Below are 27,308 nucleotides of genomic sequence, written 5' to 3' on the forward strand. Positions count from 1 at the left end.
AGATAAGAAATCTAGGACATAAAAGCCAGGGTGGGAGGGATCTCTGCAAACTGACTTAACTCTGCAAGTGTGAAGCTCAACAAAAATCTGACTCTCCAGTCACAGACAAACAAAAAACTCCAGCTGGGAGATAGAAAACGCTGTCTGGGTCTTGCTGGATGTTGCTGGTCAGAGTCCACACATTAGCAGAGTGCTTCTTGGTCCCACTGACCCATGTGGACAGCGACTGTGGAGAACTGTTCTGGAAAACAGAGAAGAGAATTAAAATAACAAAAAGCCAAACAGGATTTCCACAAAGACTCTCTTGGAATCAGCAATCAAAAAAATCACTAGTTCATATTTCAATTAAATATGAACAGGTTCCTTAAATGTACGCAGTTCAGATCTGATTTAATTTAATTTCCTTCACACAGCACATTTGTCCAGGCTGACAGGTAAACATAGAATTAATCTCAGGTAACATGACTCATAGTAGAGATTCAGTAAGAAAGATTGCAGGCTCTAATATTATTACCACACAATCCAAGGACACACCAACAGCTCAGATTTGTAGAACTATTTAAACAAATGTCTTCTGAATATTCAATTCAGGTTCACAGTGGGAGGGTGGGAGGTGTCGTGGAATTTTTTAAATAAAGTCTGCAACACAGAAAGAGCTGTGATCAAGCTATTTATTACTGCGCCAACACACATCAAACATCACAGTTCAGTCATGTCAGCGCTGCCACAGAAGTGGTGCTCCTCCTCTTTTATGCATTCCAAGGAAGAGGGAGGAAGTTACAAACTGATCCTACCACACTTCAACGGATCAATGGTTATGCTGTTTTGTGCCCTTGGCCTTATCAGCACCTGTAAAGGGAGTTGTTTTCTCAAACTGCTGACGCTGAAGTACGTTCATCTAGTTTTAGAAACTTTCACTGAACAGTCTATAACAGTGTCACAACTAAGCATATGCATAAGCACTTAAATACTTTAAATGAGAATAACAGAAAATTTCTATTAAAAAGGCTAGAGCCTGTCCCAGTAGTCATAGGTAGAGCACACCTGGACAGGTCACCAGTCTGTCAGAGGACTAACACAGAGACAGACATCAGAGTAACAAATCTATTTAAAATTAATGTAAGTTTGCTGCAGCTGTATGTATGAACATGTGTTTCTGTGCTCACAATCCACCTCTCAGGAACCTGCAGTTCACTTTTAGTCAACTTTAAACAGACCTCACAAAAGGCTGATGTGGCTGGATCAGTAGTCTGATTTAAGTATGATACCTTTGGCCAGGGATTAATCTGGTGCATCGCTTCACTGCAGTCTTACGTATTTTCCCCACACCTGAATAAAAAATACTGATATATACAAATAACAGCTTCAGCTGATGCAGCCTGACTCAATCCTAAATGTTCAGCACACAGAGACACAGAGGTGCCGTTTAAAGTTTAGTGATAACCTGAGTCACTGATCATTTGCAGTATTACAGAGTCTGGCAGTCTTTGCATGATGTCCACGTCACTGTAAGTTTCTAGCTGACTCTCAGGTGTGCCAGCAGGAAAGAGTAATAATAACCTGCATTCTGAGGTTTGTCATGCAGGATTAAATTTACGGTGGCTTTGTTCACACAGCTAGGATTGTATTTTACACTGACCCTGGGTCAGTATAAGTATCATACAGTTTAAACGAAGCACTGAAACTTGCACATATGTATTATAGATGCACTGAAGCTAATCGAGATATTTGCTGTCAATCTGTGGCTGCGATTAAACACTTTACTGAAAACTTTATTAACTAGTAACTTCATCAGTCATGACAGAAGCTAATATTTCTGTGCTAACATCGTTTAAACAGTAACAGCTTTACTCCAATATAAGCTAACGTTTAAGCTAGCACCATAAAGACGGTAAAACACGTAATAATATCTACAAATGCATCTTAAAGCTGTTATATTAGCACTCTGTGTATTACTAAGATAACCACGTTAACATTACTGACACTCGCTGACTTTTAACAGTCATTCTATAAATGCTGTCCGTTTAAATGGTCTTACCTGTACACACTGCATATCCACCGGATTCCAGCCAGAGTGGATTCTGGAGTCTTCCCACGCTCCTGTTAGTGATCCTCCATCTGGATGGATGAGAACAACCTTCTGAAAAATCCAGCAGGAGATGGCCCATATCTATGGGACTGATTTGTGCTAATAACGCCCATTGTATGGACTGATAACAGCCGAAGCGGGTGAATAAAGTCACCCAGTAGCTAGCTGTGCCATTACCCAGCATACATCACTCCCTCCATAAATGCAATAAACGATACAAAAGTATCGTTCTACCTGTTTTTCAGGTAGTTGTTTACATCATATAATTTATTGTGTTCTGTATACGTCACTACAATGTTATTTGGAAAATGTCTAAATATACCGACAACAGGCACTTCCGCGGCAATCTCTTCAATCGGAGGACCCTTCACGTCAATTCCCGACGCGAGGGGGGTACCCTGCGCGTCCATAAGTGAAGCAGAGGGAGCCTGACCATGCGTCACACGTTTGACGAGTTGGGAGTGAGAACGTGTTGGGATATGAGACAGACCCTGGAGACCCTGGAGGTGGAAGGTCCTGTGTTGTATTACTCCGCTGGATTTATAAGGTCCGTAGCAAAGTGTGACCCGCGCATTTGCTGGCATTGTTTGTTGTGTGTCACCTGGGTAACTGATTCAATATGCATCAATTGCTGACATGGTTAGCCTATGTGGGCAGATCAAAGAAAGAGAAGCAATCTATAACCATCGGTGGTGGTCAGAGGGCCCGGTGGCGCCAGTGTCCGGCAGCCTCGCCTCTGTCAGTGCGCCCCAGGGTGGCTGTGGTTACAATGTAGCTTGCCATCACCAGTGTGCGAATGTGTGTGTGAATGGGTGGATGACTGGATATGTAAAGCGCTTTGGGGTCCTTAGGGACTAGTAAAGTGCTATATAAATACAGGCCATTTACCATTTACCATCGGTTTCTGCGCCACCGCAGACTCACTGCTGATCAGTGTTTATTACAAATGTTCACACCAAGACATACATACTTTTCAAAGAAATTATCCCGTTATTGATCTGGGCTGATTTTTCTTTAGTTTTGCTTTTTGCTGCTGTCCTTCTCACTGCTGATATCAAGAGATATTACCTATAACCCAATCAGGTTGCACAGGTAGCTCCTCCAGGATGGCCCAACCATACAATGGTCTGGAGCAACTGATCACTACATAAACTCGGCTTAAATCAACTGGTTGCCTGCAGGAGCCTCTTAAGGTCAGTATGTATTTCAATAAATGATTTTGTTAAGAAGCTAAGTGGAACCTTTCTAAAAGAGGTTATGATTCCAAAAGGAACATTGCTGTAAAATTTGCTGTAAAGAAAAATCTGCTATACAAATGTGACAATCCCTTTAACGTTAACTAGTAATGACTTCATGAACTTCTTCACAAATAAAATCTTTATCATTAGAGAAAAAATTACCAGTAATCATCCCACAGATGTAATATTATCTACAGCTACTCTTAGTACCATTGATGTTAAGTTAGACTCCATCCATCCATCTTCATCCGCTTTATCCGGGGCCGGGTCGCGGGGGCAGCAGCCTAAGCAAAGAGGCCCAGACCTCCCTCTCCCCAGCCACCTCCTCCAGCTTATCCGGGGGAATACCAAGGCGTTCCCAGGCCAGCCGAGAGCTATAATCTCTCCAGCGTGTCCTGGGTCTGCCCCGGGGCCTCCTCCCGGTGGGACATGCCTGGAAAACCTCACCCAGGAGGCGCCCAGGGGGCATCCTTATCAGATGCCCGAACCACCTCAGCTGGCTCCTTTCGATGTGGAGCAGCAGCTGCTCTACTCTGAGCCCTTCCCGGATGGCCGAACTTCTCACCCTATCTCTAAGGGAGAGGCCAGCCACCCTTCGGAGGAAGCTCATTTCTGCCGCTTGTATCCGCGATCTCGTTCTTTCGGTCACTACCCACAGCTCGTGGCCATAGGTGAGGGTAGGGACGTAGATCGACCGGTAAATTGAGAGCTTCGCTTTTACACTCAGCTCCCTCTTCACCACGACGGACCGGTGCAGCGTCCGCATTACTGCAGCTGCAGCCCCAATCCGTCTGTCGATCTCCGGCTCCCTTCTCCCATCACTCGCGAACAAGACCCCGAGATACTTGAACTCCTCCACTTGGGGCAGGAACTCATCCCCGACCCGGAGTGGGCACTCCACCCTTTTCCGGCTGAGAACCATGGCCTCAGATTTGGAGGTGCTGATCCTCATTCCCGCTGCTTCACACTCGGCTGCGAACCGTTCCAGTGCGAGCTGGAGGCCCTCACCCGATGAAGCCAACAGAACCACATCATCTGCAAAAATCAGAGATGAGATTCTGAGGCCACCAAAGCGAAAGCCCTCCGCCACTTGGCTGCGCCTAGAAATCCTGTCCATAAAAATTATGAACAGAACCGGAGACAAAGGGCAGCCCTGGCGGAGCCCATCACCCACCGGGAACGAGTCCGACTTATTGCCGGCAATGTTAGACTCTTTTTCTCTAATTGATCTTTCTGAGTTAACTTCAATAATTACTTCCTCCAAACCATCAACGTGTCTTTTAGACCCCATTCCTACAAAACTGCTCAAAGAAATCCTGCCATTAATTAATTCTTCGATCTTAAATATGATCAACCTATCTCTAATGATCGGCTATGTACCACAGGCCTTCAAGCTAGCTGTAGTTAAACCTTTACTCAAAAAGCCATCTCTAGACCTAGCAGTCTTAGCTAATTATAGGCCAATCTCAAACCTTCCTTTCATATCAAAAATCCTTGAAAGAATAGTTGTCAAACAGCTAACAGATCATCTGCAGAGGAATGGTTTATTTGAAGAATTTCAGTCAGGTTTCAGAGCTCATCACAGCACAGAAACAGCTTTAGTGAAGGTTACAAATGATCTTCTTATGGCCTCTGACAGTGGACTCATCTCTGTGCTTGTCCTGCTAGACCTTAGCGCAGCATTCGATACTGTTGACTAGGGCTGCTCGATTATGGCAAAAATGATAATCACGATTATTTTCACTGAAATTGAGATCGCGATTATTTGACGATATTTATTTAACCCTTTAAGACCTACTATAGAACCAAGTCCGCCAGAGCTTATATTATTTTTTTACATGTTGTAGTGCCATTTGTGGGAGCATTTCAAGTTGCTAAATAACTGTTATAGCCCATATTTTAATAATATGTATGCATTAAGTCCATAGTAACTACATTAATTGCAAAAAAGTGCAATAAACTACAAAAAAATTGAAAATCATTTTTGTTTTGTTTTTTTACATATATTTCTACTTGGAGAAATTTAAGAGGTTTATCCCTCAAAACTTTAAATACAAAAAAGTTGCAAAAAATAGTTTACAACAACAGGAAATTTATTTTGAGTGTCTCCATAGTTTTATTTTGGAGATACACCAATTTTTATATACACTGCAGGAAAAACAAAAAAAAAACAATCCTATGATGCAAATTTGCAAAGAAAACAGCATGTGCATCAAAATAAACTATTTCCAGCAGTGCAATTCGAGTTCTAAGCATCCCAGAAACTATTCAGTAAAGCCAAACATGACCAGTAGAGGTTTTTAAGGTCTACAAGTAAAAAACTACATTTCCGCGAAAATGACGTCACTTCCGGTTTCGGCCAGGAAATGGCGGACATGCGACGTCTGTTTCACTGTGGGAAGTGTTATGAACAGCTGATCGGATCGGCAAAGCGTGTTTCTGGAATATTATGTTTTTGTTCCTGCAAGCGCTTTTTATGCAATTTTTGCAAAGCTATATGTGGAAGGAAACCGTGACCGAGGACAAGCTGATGGCATAAGATGTAAGTACAACTCCTCCGGTTTCATATGCAAAACAAATTATTGCGCTAGCTTACGCGGTTCAGATTCTACAGGGATTTAAAAATAGTTACACAAAACGGAGCGTGCTGCTCTGACCGGATTTAAAGGGTTAACAATGACTTTAAAAAATAATATAAAATAGTGTGCAACACCACTGAAGTTTTTTTTTTTTTTTACCTCTCTTTTCAACCAACAGCAGTCACTCTCCTCTCCAAATAACTTCTGCTTAGCTTTCCGAGCTTCCCTCGGGTCCTCTTAATCAGCGGTCTCCAACCTTTTTTGCGCCACGGACCGGTTTATGCCCGACAATATTTTCACGGACCGGCCTTTAAGGTGTCGCGGATAAATGAGGGAGGGGCTAATAATCGGCTCAGTCATTTTTAATGATCGTTGAAAGCCCAGATCGTAATCGTGATTAAAATTCGATTAATTGAGCAGCCCTACTGTTGACCATAATATCCTATTAGAGCGATTAGAACATGCTGTAGGTATTACAGGTACTGCACTGCAGTGGTTTGTATCATATCTATTAGGGCTGGGCGATATGACCCAAAATTCACATCTCGATATTTTTTAGCTGGATGGCGATATAAGATATATATCTCGATATATTTTTTTTAAAGCCATAAAGTAAGAACAAAAAGAGAGTTCTTAGTCAAAGCTGTGTCCCAGATGTCACACAGGCACTTTTATTAACATAGAACAGATGTACATAAAATTTACTCAAAAATAAATTATGAGCATTTATTAAATAATAATGCTCCATAAATAAAAGAAAACAATGTTGTTTTTGTGCATAACAAAAAGCTCACAATTGTGCAGTCAAAATGTAAACTAAAAGACGCTGAGCACAATAACAAAGACAGTTTCACAGCAGCTCTGTTCCCAACTTGTACTGCGTGACTGACAGCCTGGAGTTTGAAATCCGCTTCGCAACCACGTCTCTTAACAGGTGCCATTTATGGTCCTTATACACAGTAGGGTAATATTACGTTGAAGCACAGTACGTATCACTCCGCGAGGCTCAGCCGTAATGCTCCGACAATCCATCAAGCGGTGCAGCTCCGTAGCTTACCAAAGTCGTACTAAAACATTTTTTGACAGATTGCTGAGCGCCGTGTTCCACATAAAATCGGTTCGCAGTCATCAAGCACAACCAGAATTCATACATAAGGCGCGCTGTCAACTTTTGAGAAAATGAAAGGATTTTAGTCCGTGCAGCACCTCTGGGCTGCATGGCGTTAGCGTGGTTAGCTCTTTAGCGTGGTTAGCTAGCTAACACGTTGACGCCGTCCAGCCCCACGCACGGGGCGATGCGCAGTAACTCGTTAACGGAGATTTGCCGTGTCCATCTTGTCGCTTCCTGCAGGTGAAGCGATGGGGGAGGAGGGGAGGCCGAGTAACGTTGCGTAAAGACGAAAGTGGAAGAAAGAGAGGCAAACTTGCGGCTCCACAAGTATAATTATAACGTAACATAGACTATATCGATATAAAGGATATTGTCACATCTTATATCTCGTATAAAAATATATCGATATTTTTAAAAAACTCGATATATCGTCCAGCTCTAATATCTATCTAATAGACTCCAATTTGTTCATGTAAATGGAGAGTCCTCTTCACACACTGAGGTTAATTATGGAGTTCCACAGGGTTCAGTGCTAGGACCAATTCTGTTTACATTATACATGCTTCCCTTAGGCAGCATCATTAGAAGACATAGCATACATTTTCACTGCTATGCAGATGACACCCAGCTCTATCTGTCCATGAAGCCAGATAACACACACCAATTAGTTAAACTGCAGGAATGTCTTAAAGACATAAAGACCTGGATGGCCGCTAACTTTCTGCTTCTTAATTCAGATAAAACTGAGGTTATTGTACTCGGCCCTGAAAAGCCTAGAAATATGGTATCTAACCAGATTCTTACTCTGGATGGCATTACCTTGGCCTCCAGTAACGCTGTGAGGAACCTTGGAGTCATTTTTGACCAGGACATGTCCTTCAATGCACATATTAAACAAATATGTAAGACTGCGTTCTTCCATTTGCGCAACATCTCTAAAATTAGAAATATCCTGTCTCAGAGTGACGCTGAAAAACTAGTTCATGCATTTATTACTTCCAGGCTGGACTACTGTAATTCATTATTATCAGGATGTCCAAAAAACTCACTGAAAAGCCTTCAGCAATCCAAAATGCTGCAGCAAGAGTCCTGACAGGGACTAGAAAGAGAGAGCATATTTCTCCTGTATTGGCTTCCCTTCATTGGCTTCCTGTTAAATCCAGAATTGAATTCAAAATCCTGCTCGTCACATACAAGGTCTTAAATAATCAGGCCCCATCTTATCTTAATGACCTTGTAGTACCATATCACCCTATTAGAGCACTTCGCTCTCGCTCTGCAGGCCTACTTGTTGTTCCTAGAGTATTTAAAAGTAGAATGGGAGGGAGAGCCTTCAGTTTTCAGGCCCCTCTTCTGTGGAACCAGCTTCCAGTTTGGATTCAGGAGACAGACACTATCTCTACTTTCAAGATTAGGCTTAAAACTTTCCTTTTTGCTAAAGCATATAGTTAGGGCTGGACCAGGTGACCCTGAATCCTCCCTTAGTTATGCTGCAATAGACATAGGCTGCCGGGGGATTCCCATGATGCATTGAGTTTTTCCTTTCCAGTCACCTTTCTCGCTCACTATGTATTAACAGACCTCTCTGCATTGAATCAAATCTGTTATTAATCTCTGTCTCTCTTCCACAGCATGTCTTTTATCCTGTCTTCCTTCTCTCACCCCAACCGGTCGCAGCAGATGGCCGCCCCTCCCTGAGCCTGGTTCTGCTGGAGGTTTCTTCCTGTTAAAAGGGAGTTTTTCCTTCCCACTGTTGCCAAAGTGCTTGCTCATAGGAGGTCATATGATTGTTGGGTTTTTCTCTGTATCTATGAAGCGCCTTGAGGCGACTTATGTTGTGATTTGGCGCTATATAAATAAAATTGAATTGAATTGAATTGAATTGATGAAATCAGAGGATTGAGTTTTGGGTCTAACAGCGGACATTTATGGTTACAGTTATGTCCAATATTTATTGGAAAAAGACACAGTTTTTCAAATTCTGCCTGTGCACACCACAACAGTAAATTTACATCACACTATCAATACAATCAATATGTAATGTAATTGCAGACTTTTTGCTTTTAAATTAGAGACAAAAATATTGTATTAGCTACTTTGGAATAACAGATACTTTTATGCACAGTCCCATTGTCAAGGTCTCAAAGGGGATTAGACAAAATTACAAAATATCAAGACTGTTTCAGCACTTGGATGGAGATCATCTGAAGTCATCATTTGAACTATTAGTGGTTTGCCACTAGCTGCAAACCCTTTATATTTATGTTTGTGAAGGCATCTCTTTATTGCAGACTTTGATAATGATTACCTCCTTGAAAATGTTCTTAACTTTGTTAGATGTTGTGAAGTTGTTGGGGTTTTTTTTAACCAATGAAATGCAATTCTGTTATTGCTTCTGGTATTTCAGGCCTTTTTGTGTTGTTGGCCAGTGCATTCCTTTTTTTTTTAAAGACTATATCAGATTGTTGATTTGGTCAATCCTAAAGCTTTTCAAGTATCTCCAATAGTTTTTTCTTGTTTTTCAGCCTGATGATGGACTGTTTCACTTATATTGACACCCCGTTGGAACTTGAATTGTGAATTCCAGTGTAAAGCTACTCGATGCACGTTTAACACTTGGAATCAGCTAAACAAACCATTGTCCAATTAATTTGAAGTCTCTGGAAATGGGTGACTGTGTATGAAAATGTGTGTAATTCCTAAACAGTTATTTCAAATCTTTATGAAACCCCTTTGAACTAAAGCTGAAACTCTGCACTTCAATCACGTCTTGATTGTTTGAGGCAAAACTGCAAAAATTTATCTTGTTCAGTGAATTATGGACCTGACTGTATGTTGATCATTGTTTATGGTCAAAATGATTGCCATTTTCATGTGAGAAACTTGTCATGCAGTGTAGTGCATGTGATAATAAAACATATGAGGTTAAAAAAAATAACTAAACATGAAATATGCTTCAACTCTTAATAGCAAGATACCATTTTAAATTGTTCCTTTTATTCATTAGCAGCGCCTTTTAATTACAGTACTTTGACAGTCATCAATACAGTGAACACCTTTGGTTAGTAACCTTTATATATTTACTTTTCAGATTACTTCTCTATAACATTATATATATATAGATATATTTGTATATGATACAAAAATAAATAACTTAATTTTTAATTGAAATATTCTGCTCAAAACTTTACACATTTGGTTCAACTTAACATTCTTTAGGCTAACTATAAAGTATCCTTATAAAATCTTGGACGGCTACATTGGATTTATTATGTACACAAGCACAGTGTGAGTCCCAGTATAAGGAGTACAGAACAGTATGAAGAGGATTTTATAAATGGATACTTTGTTTTTTGAGCAGATGTATTGGCACATGGTACTGGTACAACAGACACAAGAATTTATGAAGACAACACAAGGAGAAGATTGCTGTTTTCTGGTCTTCCGAAAATCATTAGATAGCAGCATGCAATTTGCAGGTTGACACTGTGAGACAATCAGCCGTTTGGCATAACTCACAGCCTGCTTTTGCTTTGTCAAACTGACTGACGGCAAAGATGATGCAGAGATGTGATAATACGAATGAACCTCCAGTGTTTGCATCTCTCGTTTCCCTTTTTTTCAATATTTCCCACTAACCTTACTCTAAGACCTGTTGGTCAGCAATAAATAAACTTCTTTCTTTGGCTGATTCATGTCAGGTTTACCCATTCGTCTGGCACGAACTCTCAGCTACATGTATCCTGTAGTAGCCACATTTCAATTCCTGGAAAAAGCATCTTCTACAACAATAAATATCTACATGACATTTTGTATCACAGTTTGTACAGTGTATATTTTAAAATTGACTTACTAATACATTATTGCAGCACAGAAAAACACATTTAATATCACATCACCACTATTACCACAGGCACTGACAGTTTTCTATGATTTACTAATTTTGCTCAGCGGCTGTGCCTCTCCGTGTGGTAGCGTCTGAGTTTGGGCCTCCACGCTACTCTGGTCTGTTGTCTTCACCAGAACCTGTGGGACTGTTTGCTTGTTTTTAGTCAAATCAGATGGTCTCTGGGGGGATTTTTCCTCCCACTTTGTTTCGGTCTGTGTGTGTGCCTTCTGTGTCTGGCCCTTTCTTTCCTCTGTGGCAGCGCAGTCAGCGTTGCATTTATTGCACAGATCCCTTATGTCCCGAAGTCCCTGCGCCAAGCACTTTACAAATTCTGCTGAACATGTCTGTTGGCTCTCATGGAAACTGGACACGGAGAAGATAATATGGTCTGACTGAGGGTTGTAGCACGCGCCGTATCCGTTTGGAACCACGGGTCCATAGCAGCAGAACATTTCAACAGTAGTGGGAACCTGAGGGAAGAGTAAATGCTTCAGTCCTAAACTACTAGAAGCTTTACTGGTGTGATGAAATACTGCTCTAGGAAAGGTTTAGGTAGGTAGTGAGACTGATTTGTGTTATTATGTTTTTCCTCATTCATTACAAGGAAACCCTAAACTGTAGTTTTCGTTCAAACAACCAGTTACCATTTTTGTGTTACAATATAGAAATTTTATAAAGAATAAACAAGAAGGGCATAACCATTATAGTAACTGCAGTGTTACGATGTATTAATACAGATCAAAGGTCAGGGTAGATGGCTGTCCCACTTTCTTTTAGTTTCTTCCTGTTGAAAGGGAGTTTTTCCTTCCCACTGTCACCAAGTGCATGCTCACAGAGGATCATGTCATGGTATATATATATTTTTTTATATTACAGTATGAAGTGCCTTGAGGTGGCTGTTGTTGTGAATTGGCACCGTATAAATATAATTGAATTGAACTGAATTTTAAAATATGAATCATTTTATTCCAAAATTACATGCACATACCTGACTTGTAGAGAGAATGAACTGATTACTGATAAGATAAGCTTCGTCTTTGAACATTTCGAGCTTCCCCATCTTCATTTCATGTGCAATTTCACGCAGCCCTAGTAGGTGATTGTCTATTGCCATCCCTGTAATAGCCTGAAAAATAGAAAGTATGTTACTGCATTTATTTAATGTGAGTCTCTGTCATAGAAATCTGGAAGAAGAGAATAGTTACCAGACGTGTATAACTGGTCTGTGCAGTTATTGCTCCTTTCAACAGTTCCATCATTTCTGTGTCCTGGAGAAGTAAACAACTGACAGTCAGTGCTTAGTCTTTAAGGTCATTAATTTACAGTAAGTAGATTTTCATGCTTGAATACATCAAGACAAAATCCAATAGAAAACAGAATAGCATTACTGAACACCCCCCCCCCCAAAAAAAAACAACAACAAAAAACCTCAAACTGATTAAGCCACTCAAAATTAATTTAAACCTGTAGCAGCTTTTATTTGAGTCACAGTATGACTTTAGTTTCTGCATAAAAACAACCTACACTTGTGCTGTTTTTCCTTTCAGTCATTGCTTTGACAAAGGCAAAGGCTTCAGGTGTTGCTGAGCGAATGTTGTCTACTCTGCCTTGCTGAAAACGACGTAGAGAAGCACTCTCATAGGTGGACACCGGTCTGCCATGACACCTGCAGTCATGTACAGGGAGAACAAAATGTAGGTAAGTTTAATCAGTTCTGTAAGATGACTATTTTTTTTTTTTTTTTTACCTGTAGAAGCCTAACTGAAGAGCAAGCTGGATGTAGGCATCTGGACTCATCTTCTGCTTCTTGATAAACCCTTTCCCGTAATCATGGAACTTGTGGACATTTATATCCAGATTCTTTACCATTCTGACAAAATAAGAATACATTTTATTGAAATCATGTGCTTCTCATATTAATTAATCTCTTCAAATGACAAGGAACTAAAGAAAACCACACCTCTGGAGTTTATCAGCAGCAGATGTGATGAGCTTGTGAATTTCAGGAGTGCATTTCCAGCGGAGTCTGCGTGGCGCGGGCAGCTCGCTCACACTTGCAGCTCTGACCAGCTTTGATGGACTCCCAATCCTTATGAGTAGAAATAAATGGAGCAATTATTTATAATAGTCTTATTTTAAAACATGTAACTCATATATACTGCACACTTCCAAAATCAGATGTGTGTCATTTCTCACATGCATTTGAGGAGATACTCTGTGCACTGCACAAGGACAATTCCTTCAAATGCAGAGTGTTCACACACGACTCCACAGCAGCCATCAGCTCCTACAATAAACTGTTACAGAAAGGTTGTTTTCAGGGGTTGTTTTCTTGAGTTGGACTGAAATGTTTAATAATATAAATTTTTGATTGCTGCACCTCTGCACTGTTTGCTCCAAATACATGTTCTTACATCCATACATTACCCCCTAAAGTGAAAAAATCCTGAGTAAACTAAATTATTTTGCCATTTTGTGAGATGATGGCTTTAAATCCAGTGGAACGTCCACTTTTAGTTTGCATTTCCTTAATTGGCCATGGAACTGGTTAGTTATATCCTTTAATGCGTTGAGAAATCAACATGAATTTGTTCATTTAATTTTCCTCATTAAGAAGGCAAAAAAACTTCCTCATTAAGATTTGACAGTGTTTCTATTAGATAATGGCAGATGGCTTTGATCATGAGTTGAGGCCGTGGTTTGGGGCCTCAGTGGGGACTGGTGGTGGTTGCTGGGCTGACAGAGAACTGAAAGGGGCGTGCGTAGAGGTGTGGTCCTGCTCCTGAAATTCAAATAAATTATCTCCAAAAATATTGTTCACTTTGGACATCAGGGCCCTGTTTCAGGAAGCCGGTTTAGAAAACTCAGAGTGAAAAATGATACTCAGGGTTGAGTAACCCCGAACTGTCCAACTCGGAATATTCGGTTTCAGAAAGGCTGATAACAATTAGTTCAGTCAACGCGGAGTTGCTTTAACCCCAAGTTAAACGCGCGCACGAGGATACATAAAGCCCTGATTAGTGGAGCACAGATTAAGCGAGTCACCATGGAGACGGAGGGAAAGAAGGCGCGGTCAATGTATCTTACAGCGCTTGAGGCCGAAATTCTGATGGCAGTATATGCCGATAACATGCAAATTTTGTGGAAAAAAAGTAACACAGCCTCAGCTGCAAAAGAAAGGGAGCATGCATGGCAAAACATAGCCGACAGAGTCAATGCGTGAGTGTTAATTTAAACATTGATCTAGAGATTTCCACCCATTTAACACGTTATTTTATTATATTTCATTTTTTATTTTATACATTTGATTTTGTGATGTGATGTGAGCGCAGGTGCAACCCAACAGGCCCCAAACGTTCCTGGCAGCAAGTAAAAATGAAATATAAAAATATAGTCCAAACAGGTAAGGTGTAATTGTATTATGAGCCATAGTGCTTGGTCTGTTTGTCCGATGTAAATCAATTGCAGTTAGAGGCTACATTAATTTTCTTTCTGTAAGCACTTATTGAAATTATCTGAGCACATTACAAGTACATATTTGCTTACTCTGTATGCTCATATGCGACCCGTTATAGCCAACAGAAAAAAAGCGGAGGCCCGAAAAACAGGTGGGGGTCCTCCACCACCACCACTCACAGAGGCTGAGCAGTTGGCTCCCACATTTGTGATAATGTTGGCAGCATCACATATGATCTTCACAGTGCAGAGAACACAATTAGCATCCATTACTATAATGAAATAATTTGTTAGTTTGAAATGCTACAGGGAACTATGTACCTGTACATTAATGCTGTGGAAAGACTTCCTGTTCACATAGTCTCCTTCATTTACTGAAGGAGCAATGATTGGAATGTGAGTGCCATCTATACAGCCAATCATGCCTGGGAACCGTGAGAATAAATGTGCAATTTAAGTAGTAGTTCAAGTATCACCACATCATGAATTAAGTTTCATTCATCCTGATACCTGCAATTTTGTGGCATCCCTCTTTGATAAATCTTGTGGGTCTATGACCGGGGAACACCACAAACGAGTGCAGGAGACGTTTCAGTGCAACTGTAACATTCCTGACTGCCCGACAGACGGTAGCCTTGGAAACGTGCTCAGCGTCACCAATATTGTACAGAAAGCTCCCGTTTGCAAAAAACCGAAGTGCAATACAAATAATATGTACAGAACTGAGAGAATGTCCGCGATGTGTCACATGCGTAATATTAGGCCTGAGGATGTTATCCAAATAAATTATAGATTGTGCTGAAAAACGGTAACGTCCACACAGAAAATCATCAGGAAATGATAAAATGTCCAAACGCGCTCTAATCACTCTCTCCCGGCGGAGAGCTCTGCGGAGAATTTGGGCTTCAACATCTACTGGCTCTTCAAGGAAGGAGCACGCCATGTCTGACACTTCCTACAGTCAGGTTTCCGACAAAGAGGCGGAGAAAGTCAGGGTTAGTTGAAGTAAACCTGCTAGGGGGCAGGTTAGCTTCACGGAGTGTGTCGTCATAGTGACTCACTCAGAATTAATCTAAACTCGCTTTGTGAAACCGAAAACCCAGAGTTTTCGTTAACTCAGGGTATACTTACTCAGAGTTTGCACTAAACCGGCTTCCTGAAATAGGGCCCAGATATCTTATCGTATCTTATCTTTCAGTATCATTACATGGGTTTTGTTATTTTAGACAGTTCCCACGTTTTCTTCAGAGTTTTCTTTCCCTTAATAACAAATATCACTCAGAATTTTGGTCTCCACACAGAATGTACAAAAAGTTAATAAAACAAACATTAATTTAACCTTTTTTGTTGATAAATGTGTTCACTTACCTGCATTGGCTTATCATACCAGCGGTTGCCTCCATTCTTTGTCAATCCACCTCCATGCAGCATCAACATGGCTCGTTTGGTGTCACTAAGTTCAGGTCCACTTGCGTCGTCCAGACAGACGAGACACAGACAACGCTCAATCATGTCCAGCGAGTCCCTGTTGGTAGACTCTACAGGAAAACAAAAGTCCATCTGAGAGGCACCTCATATAAAAGAGAGTTTTTATTGGCAGTCCACATAAAATCCCTTTTGAAATGTACCTCTCATTAGTACACTACGAGACTCAGCCCACTCTGTCCGTCCATCTGAAGTGAGAAGCCCTATAGGAGGGAGCTGCTCTTCTTCGTTGTCAGCCATCTTGACAATCTTCTCCAGCTGAGTCAGCAAATCTCTTTGATTCAGTTGCCGGAAGTTGATCATCACATCCAGCACAAAGAACTGGACAAAGGGTTCAGATTAGCCACATTGTGAAATAACATCTAAGTGATTCTTTTAGCAGCATTGAGCCCCAAACTTAGCCAGAGCCACAAAGAACAAGAAGAACAAGGAGTACCTGCACAGATGGTATGACTCCCACAGAAGCAGTTTAAAGCCACAGAAAAACTGTGCAAGTGTAACAAATAGTGGGTCACATGATATAAGGGCGATGTGGCGCAAAGAGTTGGGTGTTTGTTTTGTAACCGGAAGGTTGCCGGTTCGACAGTCTCGGTCGTTGTGTCCTTGGGCAAGACACTTCACCTACCGCCTACTGGTGATGGCCAGAGGGGCCGATGGCGTGATATGGCAGCCTCGCTTCTGTCAGTCTGCCCCAGGGCAGCTGTGGCTACAACTGTATCTTGCCTCCACCAGTGAATGAATAGTGGAATTGTAAAGCGCTTTGAGGGCCCCGAAAAGCGCTATATAAATGCAATCCATTATTATTATAAAATCGTTTTTCTTTCATTCTTTCTTTCTTTCTTTCTTTCTTTCTTTCTTTCTTTCTTTCTTTCTTTCTTTCCTAATTGCTGTTTGAATTAGCTCAACTGATAATAAAGTCTTAGTTTATTTACACTCTTTATTAAATCTAGTTGGATGTGATGATCTTAATTCAAGTAAACATCAAGTTTCCATCACAGACAGCCAATTTAGAACAACCAAACCTAACAAATCTGTTTGTGGGCTGTGGGAGGAAATCTGCACAGACATGAGGAGAACAGGCAGACTTCACACAGAAAAGCCCGACCTAGTTACATCAAAAGGAATTTCTTCTTACTACAGTAGGTTCAAACTAGTAACAGTCTTACTGTGAGGTGACAATGCTAACCACTGCACCACTGTGTCACCCCTATTGTGAAGTGATCTGTTCTGTTTTCATTAGCATTCCAACATAAAGAACAAAATTGTGTGTGGAGTGAAGCTGTGGAACAGACTAAATAAAGATATGAAGCAATGTCCGAGCATGGCACAGTTTAAAAAGCGGTTTAAGGATATGGTTTTTACAGGGTACAGGGAAGAGGTAAAGATTGGATAGGGTGTTCTTGTCCAATATTTTCATGTGTGTGTGGGTGCACGGGTATGTTGGTATGGGTGTATATATATATCTGTAGGTTGTGTATCCTTTGAGGTGTTACTGGGGTTATTGAAAATGTGTATATACGTATGTATGGATAGATAGAAACATATATATATATATATATATATATATATATATATATATATATATATATATATATATATATATATATATATATATATATAAAGAATAATAATAAAAAAATACACATGACATATAATGTAATTGCAAGGAGGTATTTCTGTAGTCTATTGATTACTAGATAGTGGAAAAGGGGTGGGATTAAATAAGCTTATGCTTCTTCCTGCTCCTTTTTGAACATGAAAGTTATTTGTAGTTGTGGTTGCTCGTTTTCCTTTTGTTTTGCTTTGTTCATTTGTCTCTTTTAATTCTATGTTGTTGTACTTTTTCAACATGTTCAAAATAAAGATTCAATCTATCAATCAAATTGTAATGCATATCTATGAGAAATCTGGAATGTGCTGTGTTACATGCTAACCAATCTCTCGTTGGATGAAGACCATGTAATATGGTGGAGAACTAAGAAATGGCTCTTGCCCTGGGACTGTTTTCTCCAAGTCTGACCTGGTTTTTGCACGCCACGATGATATGTTCAGGTTCTGGCATCACGCTACTCTCCTGTGCTACGAGAGTGTCCCTCTCAGGTCCTGGCAGACGGTAGGAGGTGAAGAGACGATAATACTGCTCCATACACAGACGCGTTCCTGCCAGCTGGCCCCGGGCATAGTCCACAGGCAGGTCACGGCTACACGCAGACATACACAACATTTTCAGGCTTTTTCTCTACACAAGAACTGAAAGTGAAGAATATTCTTTTATGACAATTTGAATTAAATGTTAACTCACTCATCAAGGTGAGTCTTGTACTCCAAAGCTCCAGATATTAAGTGTGCAGCAAATCTAGAAAGAATATCTTTGCTCAGTTTTAATGCTTCACAAAACACACACATTGTACTTGGTCACTCTTTTGCCACCACACTTTTTTTTCTTGATTAATTGTGTAGCTTCATTACACCTAACAACATAAATGCTTCATGTAAATCATGTGGTTAAGGAACCGGTAACAGATCAATACCATGTTAACCAAACCACAGTTTTCCGACCTCGAGGCATTCTGAGTAATGACCCTTTCTGAAAGTGTCCAGCCAAGAGGGAAGTGTTCAAATTTGTATAATCAATGAAATCTGGTAGAAAAGCAATTCTCACAGTTCACTATTATTTGTCAGTCTTTGTGCTGGAATAACCAAAATCACCTACAACTTGTAACACGAGCAATTAGATATTTTTTTTCTTTCAGAGACTGTTTCTACACCAGTGAAGAAAGGATTCTGTCTACTAGTGGATTGCAGAGGCTTCGTCTGTCCCGTTGTATCAAATGATGAGATTTTTTTTGTGGTTCACTCGTCTCAGGTGTGCATACCTTAAAGAGTCAATAGGAGCCATGAAGTTCTGCTGTGGGAAGACCATTGCAGGACTTGAGTTGACAGGTAGAGCAAGTCTGTTGTTCAGGTACATATCATTCAGCCAGTAGTCATAAACCTATGGTGGAAAAACAAAAAGCAAAAACCAAACAGGATTGTAGGTAAAAAAAAAAAATAAAAAAAAGGGACTGGACCATTAAAAGCAGATAAAACAGCATCATGCTTCACAATCTTTCTAAAAGGTTTATCGACATCAGTAATGTCTTCAAGATTTGGTTTAAAACTTTAACATTTTTAAACGTATAAGCATCCAAAACACAGTTTTGTTTCTTAAATACATATATTTCATTTATTAATTAACGTCTTTTTTATTTACCCAGTTTGCCACGTTTTCGCTCCTCTCCGTGAGTTTGCTCTGTAGTAGCTCCCCCACTCCTCCAGGGGCTCCAAACTGCATCACTATGTTTTGCGTCTTGTTGAACTGTTCTTCTGTGAGCAGGTGCTTCATGCACCTCAGGTATCTGTCCAGTGTGTCTTTCAGGTTGGGCACCGGCAGCTTTGGCAGAGCCTGGAGAACATGGCGGGATGAAAAGCTTTCACTTCTCATCACCAGTTTTCCTTTTTCCAAATTCTTGACTAAACATGACGTAAGTCTCCCCATGCAAGGATTGCGCATGCTATTAAGCAAATATTTAAGGAATCGATGAGATTCCAATTAAATTCCAATTAAATTGCCCATGAATTCCAGCGTAATCCTTTGAAAGCCACTTTTATGTCCTGAAATGTTGTTAGACCTTATTTGATTTTGCAACCTTTAATCGTAAAATGTAAATTTATCTGTTGTAGAATTGAGAAAAACATATACGGTGTGCTTATAAGGCAGATGGAAGATGTAATTACATCTCGGCCCCCTGAATCTTCGGAGGCGTCTCGGTCGAAAACTGGCATGTTGGCGGTGTAGACGGGCAATCAAGCAGGTGGAGTCACAAGAGGAACTCTCTGTCCACAAACAAAATCTACAGTCATTATTTAAAGTCGACACTTATTAATATAAATGTCAGTCACAGTGACAATCGGAAACCAACACACTCACACTCAGAAAAATAAAGGTGCCAACTGGAACCAAAAGTGGTTCTTTAGACTGATGCCATAGAAGAACCTTTTTTGGTGCCACAAAGAACCTTTCAAACAATGGTTCTTTAAAGAACCATTTCTTTCAGTGGAAAGTGGAAATGTTTTACCTTTTCCAACAGTCCCAGAATCCAGATCTTCAAAGACCAGCAAGTGCTCAAGACTGTTATCCGCTTCGCTGTCACCGGTCGTGAGAAAGTGTTTTCCCCTTAGAAAGTTCAAGGCACACCGCTCGCGCGATCTGCCTGCGCATGCACATCCCAACGACTGACCCCCTCCATCCGCTCCCGGGAGGTTGCCATAGTACAACGTGTTCTAACGTCTCTCTCTCTCCCTGTCATTCGGCTCAAAAACATTTTTAATAAATTGCTCAGTGATGAACAAGTACTCAGATCATTTACCCAAGCAGTGTGCTTTGCCAAAACTAAGTAAGTGTGTTGATAAGTGTGTTCATTAGGCTTTGGCCCCCACCCCTGCCACCAGTATATTTTTAAGCAAGTATTTCTAGCTTTATTTGAATATTCAGTTTCCTACCATCTGCTCTTAAAGGGTAATCACCAGGTAACCCGCCCTCCACCTTCGCACACACATGCACACAAACAAAACACACAGTATAATTCACACCCTCATTATAGTGAATAAATATTTATGCCATTTTACACCATCAAACTTAGATAGCTAAGGATGAAGAACCTTTTTTTCTTTAAAGAACCATTTGTAATAGCTGAAGAACCAGCTACAAAATAAAAAGGTTCTTTGACGTATGATGGCTCTTTAAAGAACCATGAAGACATCTGAAGAACAATTTAAGAACCATCAGTTTTCATCTGCAGATGAAAAATATTATGATGCACGCAGAAAGTTGATGAAAAATACAAGATCAGACTGTTTCTGTCTGCCAGAAATATACAAATGCGCACTTTCTTCAAGATTATAACATTGAGAAAATTGCCTTACAAAACTGCACATTTGATGAAAACATGTTCCCAGTACTAAGGCGAAACTAACAAGAACAACAAAAAATAGAGTGCAACTGAATTTTTTACTCACCAGCGAGGGAAAAAACACCCTCTCTTCCTGGAGCTCAAGAAGGTAGTTTTAGTTGGTCCATCTTTACTTGAATCCGTTTATAACAGAATTTCTTTAAAATGTCACTGCTTCGATCCTTCATTTTAAGCATCTTTCAATCCCCTACATGGCATGAGCACAACTCCCTGGCTGGCTCAGGAGAGATGCTAAAAGAGGGTACCTCAGCCTCCTGACAGCCAGGCTCCTCCCAGAAGTCCTGCTATTCGCCGGGAAGTTTATTTGGCACTTCACATGCTCACCCCACCTTATTTAGACGCCATCTGAGCTCCTCAGATGCTGAAACACTTTGCAGGAAAACAATTAGGACGCATTTTTTCGTGGATTTTCCCCCCCTTTGGCTTTCAAAATTTACAAACACTACACGCAGAACAGTTTAGGTGCACGACTCCTTTCACCTGACTGCACCTGACCGATTCAGATGACGCCATTTAACGTTATGAGCAGATATTTGTGTGACCAACAAGATGCTTCAATAGACCCTATTATTCATATAAACCATAAAACCCTCTGAAATTATTAATATTTTGAACCAATGACATTTTCCCATAAATTTTCAGTTACACTTTCACTGTAAAATCAAATGCTTCTCTTTATTTGAAATTCACGGTCAAGGATCAGAGCACCACAAATATGTTGGCCTTAAAAACTTTAATTTCAGATTTTCTTTTTCAAACCAATTTGTTTCCACGGGCAAAACATGTCAGAATCTTTAAATGAGACACTTTCGTGTTTTAACAACACATTTAAATATCATTCTTCAGTTGCGATAACTTTCTAAGTATATATTATCTCCATTTATAGAGGAAAATAACATTTCAGAATAAAAATTACAATTTGTGCCCTAAATAAACCATTTCAGTAAACAATATCATTCGCATGATGATGATTTAATTATGTACATGAATATACATTTATGTACAGTCGCGGATCATCATACAGTGAGGCTATACATTCCTATGCATTCCAGAAAAAAATTAATAAAACGCAAAAGCAGATTTCACCTTTTTCCCCACCTTTCTCAAATGCCGTTTGACATACAATACAGATTACAGATAAAGACGCATTACATTTCTTCTTTTGTTCAAACACATTTGCACAATCCCTGAACACGATATGAGTCAGTTTCCGATACAATGATAAACACTCTTAATGAATATACATTTATCTCAGCAAAATCTTTCACAGGAATCTTACCTTTAAATAAAGAAACGCAAGCGAGTACCTTTCTGCTAAAGCTTTAACCTACTCGATTTGACAAAACCCAGAGAACTTGTCACCAGAAGCGGTAAATAATTGATATTGTTACACAATCATAATAGTGTTATGGAATTGATTGAATCGGACATGATACAGACAACTCTACATTAGCACTTGGATAGTTTAACACCCAGCTAAAGGTCTTTTACGCATACTCTCCCCCAGAGGATTCCTCCTCTGAATAAGAGCGCCGAGCAAAGGTCTCAATGCCATTCTCGTCGATCGTTGTACACAAACCCTTTCTCTTTTTCTCTCGTTGCTCCATCTTAATCGTATCATACAGTCCCGTTGGACCGTCTTCTAGGAGCATGTTTCGCTCGGAGAAAGAAGGCTTCATTTGTGTCACGTTCTTCAGCAGGAGCAGCGCCGGTGCGTAAAGTACGTTGGCGAGCCCCATGCCCAAGTTGAGCTGAACGAAGCCCAGGTCGTGCACTATCTGTCCGGCTACCACGGGCCCCAGGGCATACGCCACGCAGTAGGAGATGTCTGCAATCGCGTACACACTGCCATACACTGACACGTGGCGCACATCCACTAAGAAACCCAAAGTTGGTAGAAGTGCCGTGTCCACGAAGGCGATTCCAAAGCAGATGCCACACAGCGGAATCATCAGCTGTCCAAAGTTTTTACAGGCTGGCACTGTGCACGAGCTTGCGCCTATAAATACCATACCTATAGCCCCGTAAAACCACTGCAGATGGGGGTACTTGGCTGATAATTTCACAGTGAGATACACACCTAGGACATGAGGAAAGAATGCAGGGAACCATGTCATGCCGATCTCCCACTGGCTGGAATGCATGGTGTCCTCCATCCAGTTGGCTATAGTGGGCTCGAGGAAAGCGAGGGGGATGTTACAAACGACCAGAGCACCGGCCACAACAGCTATGTAAGGATCAATCATGAGTTTGTATATGGGGGTACCAACTGGCATGTTTTCTCTCTCACGATTAGAGAAGGGCTTCAGCACAGTCAGACATAATATGCCATCAATGAGACAGATGCAGGCCAGAATCACGAAGGGCACCGACTTCCCTGCGAATTCATAGAGGACCCCTCCAAACGGGGGCGCCACAAGACTCCCAAAAGAGATGAAAGCCAAGGCAATGCCCAGCGCTTTGCTCCTTTCTGTCTCCTCTGTGTACCTGTCTGCGATCAGAGCGATCCCGGATGTGTCGGCGAAAGCAGAGCCTAGGCCTTGCATGCTGCGCGCCAGGAAGAGAGTCGCGTAGTTTTCAGCAAAGGCAAAAATAACAGTGGAGAGAAACATGACATTTAGTCCGATGAAGAGCGGGATATCATACCCGACCCTGTCTATAAACGTGCCGCTTAGCGGGTTGACCAGGAGCTGCAGGATGGCCTTAGAGGCAAAAAGAACGCCTATCTGCAGATCGAAGTTCCCCTTGGTGATTTTGTGGGTGCTATTAGTGGAGTTGGTTGCAACAGCTTGGCTTTGATCCGCTGCATTCTGTAGCTCTTCAAGGTAATCGGGTATAATTGGCACAATTACCATGTACAGCATGTTGTCTAATAAAAGTGCTATGCAGACTATTACTAGAATAATCCGTTTCTGTCGTTCTGGGTCTTGCATTACATTGCCCAGTTGTTTAGTTCTTTCACCCATCTGGGACAATTTGGAGGCGGCAGACTGTGCCATATTAGCGCCCCGGCCCTCTGTGGTCACCTCCGGCTCCATGATTTTATCCTTTTCTGACTCAAGTCTTGACTTTTGAAAAAGAAATGCTGCTTCCTCAGTTTGCTTTTCACAGAATTACGCACACTTGGCACATGTGTGTATGTTCTTTTAAAAATGGTGTTTTCTTTTCCGGCACTCCAATTAACTAAGTAACTTTTCTCTGCTTTACCTCTTCTCTGTCGCTTGCGCTGTTCGTCATCGCACACGCGTTTCCACTTGTGTGACTTGCACTCGTTTTATCCCCGCCGTCCTTAGTTGCTTCATTGTCTCATATCCCGTCATTCAGGTGACGCGCTTGCCCCGGGCAGCACTCCCAGATTGGGGATTCACCCACTCCTCACAGTGCCGGCTCCATCAGTGCTCTGGCTGTTTCAGGTCCGTTTGCTGCGCCCCTCCGGCACCCAGACACTCCCAGCTGTCTCCGGTCACCTGTAACGCTGTGAGCTAAGTCATCATTTCGCATCAGGCAAGATGTTTTTTGTCGGCGGAGGAAGGAGTACACACTGCACTTTGTTGGCTCCCATAGGTATCCCCCTCCCACCTTCGCCAATGGCTGTGACGCACAGTCCTGCTGCTCTCCAGCAGATCTTTTATGCTAATTAAACATAAAATCCCGAGTGCGCACTGCTGTCCACTGAGTTGCTTGAAAGGCTCAGTTTAACCTTCTCAATGTTAAACAGTTTTTACCAGATTTTCAGCGGTTATAATTGATTCAAAGCTAAAAGTAGAATACTTTTCTAATCGGACATACAGAGGAGCACATATTCAGTTCTCTGGTTGATTCTGAATTCAGTAACGCAAGGAATGCATTTGCGATCACGAGCAGCAGTACCCATACAAGGAAAGAAACATGCAGAATTGTAGTTTTTAAAATGACCCCCGCCCACCCTCCATTCAGCACCACAATCAAGTGGACAGCTCCACAGAACACGACACTAAAACAATGCGTTTTAACAGTTAAACAATGCGCTTTTGTTAACCACTGCTATAACCCAGTAGTTTATATATATATAGTTAACTATATATATATAGCTAACTTCATGACTGTGCATATATATATATATATATATGTGTGTGTGTGTGTGTGTGTGTGTGTGTGTGTGTGTGTGTGTGTGTGTGTGTGTGTGGGGAGAGAGAGAGAGAGAGAGTCGCAAACTTTAAAAAACATCAGTAAAACCCCAGTACGTCATGAAACGACAGAAAACAGAAAAGCTGAATAAAATGAGTGAACTGACTTTTTAAAAGTAGATACTGCCATCCAGTGGTGAGGCTGAAATAAACAGTAACTGCAGGACTTTTCAGTGACAGCAATTTTTTCTAATAAAGAGAGAAAAACAATTCAGTTTCAACAGATGTCTACCCTTCAGAGAATTTTCATGAATCAGTTATCGGAGTCACATGTCGTTTTGTTTTGTCATGATACACAATTTCATTATTATTAATACTTTTATTATTATACTTTCTAAGAAACTGAAAGCAGGTACAATGGGATTTAAAGAAGTAGAAGTAGATTCAAACTCATTTCCGTTTTTGTTTTGTTTTTTTCACTCAATGAGAGGCAAATACTGTGTTCATGTGTTCGCGTGTAAAATACAACTTGATTTGTCAGCTTTTGTAGTAAGCTACAGACCTGGGATATGAGACAGAGTTGTGCCGACATCTAGTGGAGGAAGATTGAATTGATGAAAAACAAAAACCTGAGATGTGAATTTTGACCAACCTATAACTGCACAGCAAAATCAGTTTTTGTGTTTGTTTTTTAATGATTATGCTACATTATGGTTTGATTGTGAGTTATATTTATATAATCAATGAGGATCGTCTAGCTAGATTGTGTTTTGATAAGTTTATCAATCAGTTATTACTTATTAGTATCTTTACTGTGATTACTGTGTTTTGCCCTTTGTGCATTTGTTCAGCCGGTAGATGTCCTCATATCCCCGCAGCGCTGCTATTATTATTTCAATGTTTTCTCTCATTCCTGCTCTTTATAATTTTCATCATAAACTCATATTTCACTATGTGCACTATGTTTTTACATTTTCAAAAGTCTTTATGACATTAAGCGCCAGACGCACAGGAAAAACACAGTAAACCTAAAAAGTCAGAAAAAAGTAGAAGCCACCAACACTCTTGTCCTCTCTTTAAACAACTTTGAAATGAAACAAAATAGAAAGCATGCAGACTAAATGTGGTGGATTCATGAGCCTTGAAAGAATTAAACGAATCGTCGTGTGTGATAGTAAAAAAAGCCTTCAAAGATTCTTGATGTTAACATCTGTAAGAAGAAAGAAATCTTTTGTTCTTGATGAAGTTTAGCTGCCAGTTGATACGTGTTCCCTAATTTTCTGTTGTTATAAAAAGACCCAAAAGACCTCAAAGACCTAATTTTTTATGACTAATGTAGGGCAACGGTGTAAAATCTAAACACTTGTGAGACCGTCAGACATAAAGGAAACAATGAGTATGATCAAGTATTCTAAGCTGAAGTTAGAATAAATTTAGCTTTAATTTACACTCTACTTGATCCCTCTTTGAATTAAATCCCGTTGTTTTCCCCGAGCGATTTGACGTAGGCATGTTAAATCCGACTAATAATTGTTACAAATCTGACAAAAAGGCAGCTCAAAATTAGTTTTATTTTTAGACCACATGTTATGTCACATTAATGAGAGAACAGCCTCGATAATCACATTTATTTCCCTCGGTAAACATACTGTAGCGGAAAAGCTTATGCACAGTCATGAAGGCCAAACTGCGAGTTGGCTTTTGGTTTTCCCAAGGGGCTCTTGACCTTGACGTCCTCTTGCTCACTCCGTCTGTTAGCATTCACGCATAAACAGAAACATATGAAGACACAGTTACACACAGAAGTGGCAGATAAATAAACACAAACCGTTTATACAGATTTCAAACTTAGTTAACTGTGTTTACTTATTTTGTCAATCACCCCCATCTTTATCTGTTTTAAGTGCAATGTCCTCTCAGGGCCAGCACAGACCTCATAACTGGATTGGCTGTGTTAGGGGATCAACATTTTCCTTTTTTTTGTTGCTGTTTTCCCAGTGACTCTGCTCTGATCTGATTTGCTCAGGAGATTCAAGATCACCATGTAATCTCGAGCAGTTATCAAAGCATTAATTTCTAGCAGCCACACAAAATCCAAAGCTACTGAGGCCAAATGCACACATTATGAAAGGTCAAAAATAACCCCTGTGGAGCTAAATGGTTATCCATAGCGGTTTTTGATATGGGCGGGGCGGCATCGTGGTGGGGGGCGGCATCACGGGCATCGACAAAAAACAAACAAACAAAAATGCTCGTACTCGTGCTGCCCCGACGTCATGCCAGCGCATAGTGGGAATGGCATAGGCACGATCAAAACAGGCTAGGACCGCCACTGATGGTTAT

General features: G+C 40.8%; 2 protein-coding genes across 5 annotated transcripts; both read right to left on the reverse strand.

Annotated features, from left to right (window-relative positions):
• Positions 1-10,936: 10,936 nt before the first annotated feature.
• On the reverse strand, positions 10,937-21,135 carry chata (choline O-acetyltransferase a). 4 transcript variants are annotated; one of them, XM_082557902.1, is made up of 15 exons: positions 20,906-21,135; positions 19,625-19,723; positions 19,101-19,292; positions 18,724-18,842; positions 18,150-18,203; positions 17,868-18,048; positions 15,991-16,168; positions 15,731-15,900; positions 13,103-13,203; positions 12,867-12,995; positions 12,654-12,776; positions 12,431-12,572; positions 12,112-12,174; positions 11,895-12,032; positions 10,937-11,376 (listed from the first exon to the last, which is right to left on the reverse strand). In XM_082557902.1, the coding sequence occupies exons 2-15, from the start codon at positions 19,670-19,672 to the stop codon at positions 10,945-10,947; spliced, it is 2,070 nt and encodes a 689-aa protein (XP_082414028.1). In that variant the 5' UTR covers positions 19,673-19,723; positions 20,906-21,135; the 3' UTR covers positions 10,937-10,944. The 4 variants fall into 4 exon arrangements, with proteins under 4 accessions (XP_082414028.1, XP_082414027.1, XP_082414026.1 ...); XM_082557901.1 differs by having other exon boundaries at positions 19,625-20,200; XM_082557900.1 differs by having other exon boundaries at positions 19,966-21,135.
• Positions 21,136-21,794: 659 nt separating this feature from the next.
• slc18a3a (solute carrier family 18 member 3a) lies at positions 21,795-24,406 on the reverse strand. The gene has a single exon (XM_082558438.1). It carries the CDS (start codon positions 23,895-23,897, stop codon positions 22,347-22,349), a length of 1,551 nt encoding a protein of 516 aa, XP_082414564.1. The 5' UTR covers positions 23,898-24,406; the 3' UTR covers positions 21,795-22,346.
• Positions 24,407-27,308: the final 2,902 nt, after the last annotated feature.

The sequence above is a fragment of the Aulonocara stuartgranti genome, assembly GCF_965226115.1.
Source record: "Aulonocara stuartgranti genome assembly, chromosome: 13".
Lineage (NCBI taxonomy): Eukaryota > Metazoa > Chordata > Actinopteri > Cichliformes > Cichlidae > Aulonocara > Aulonocara stuartgranti.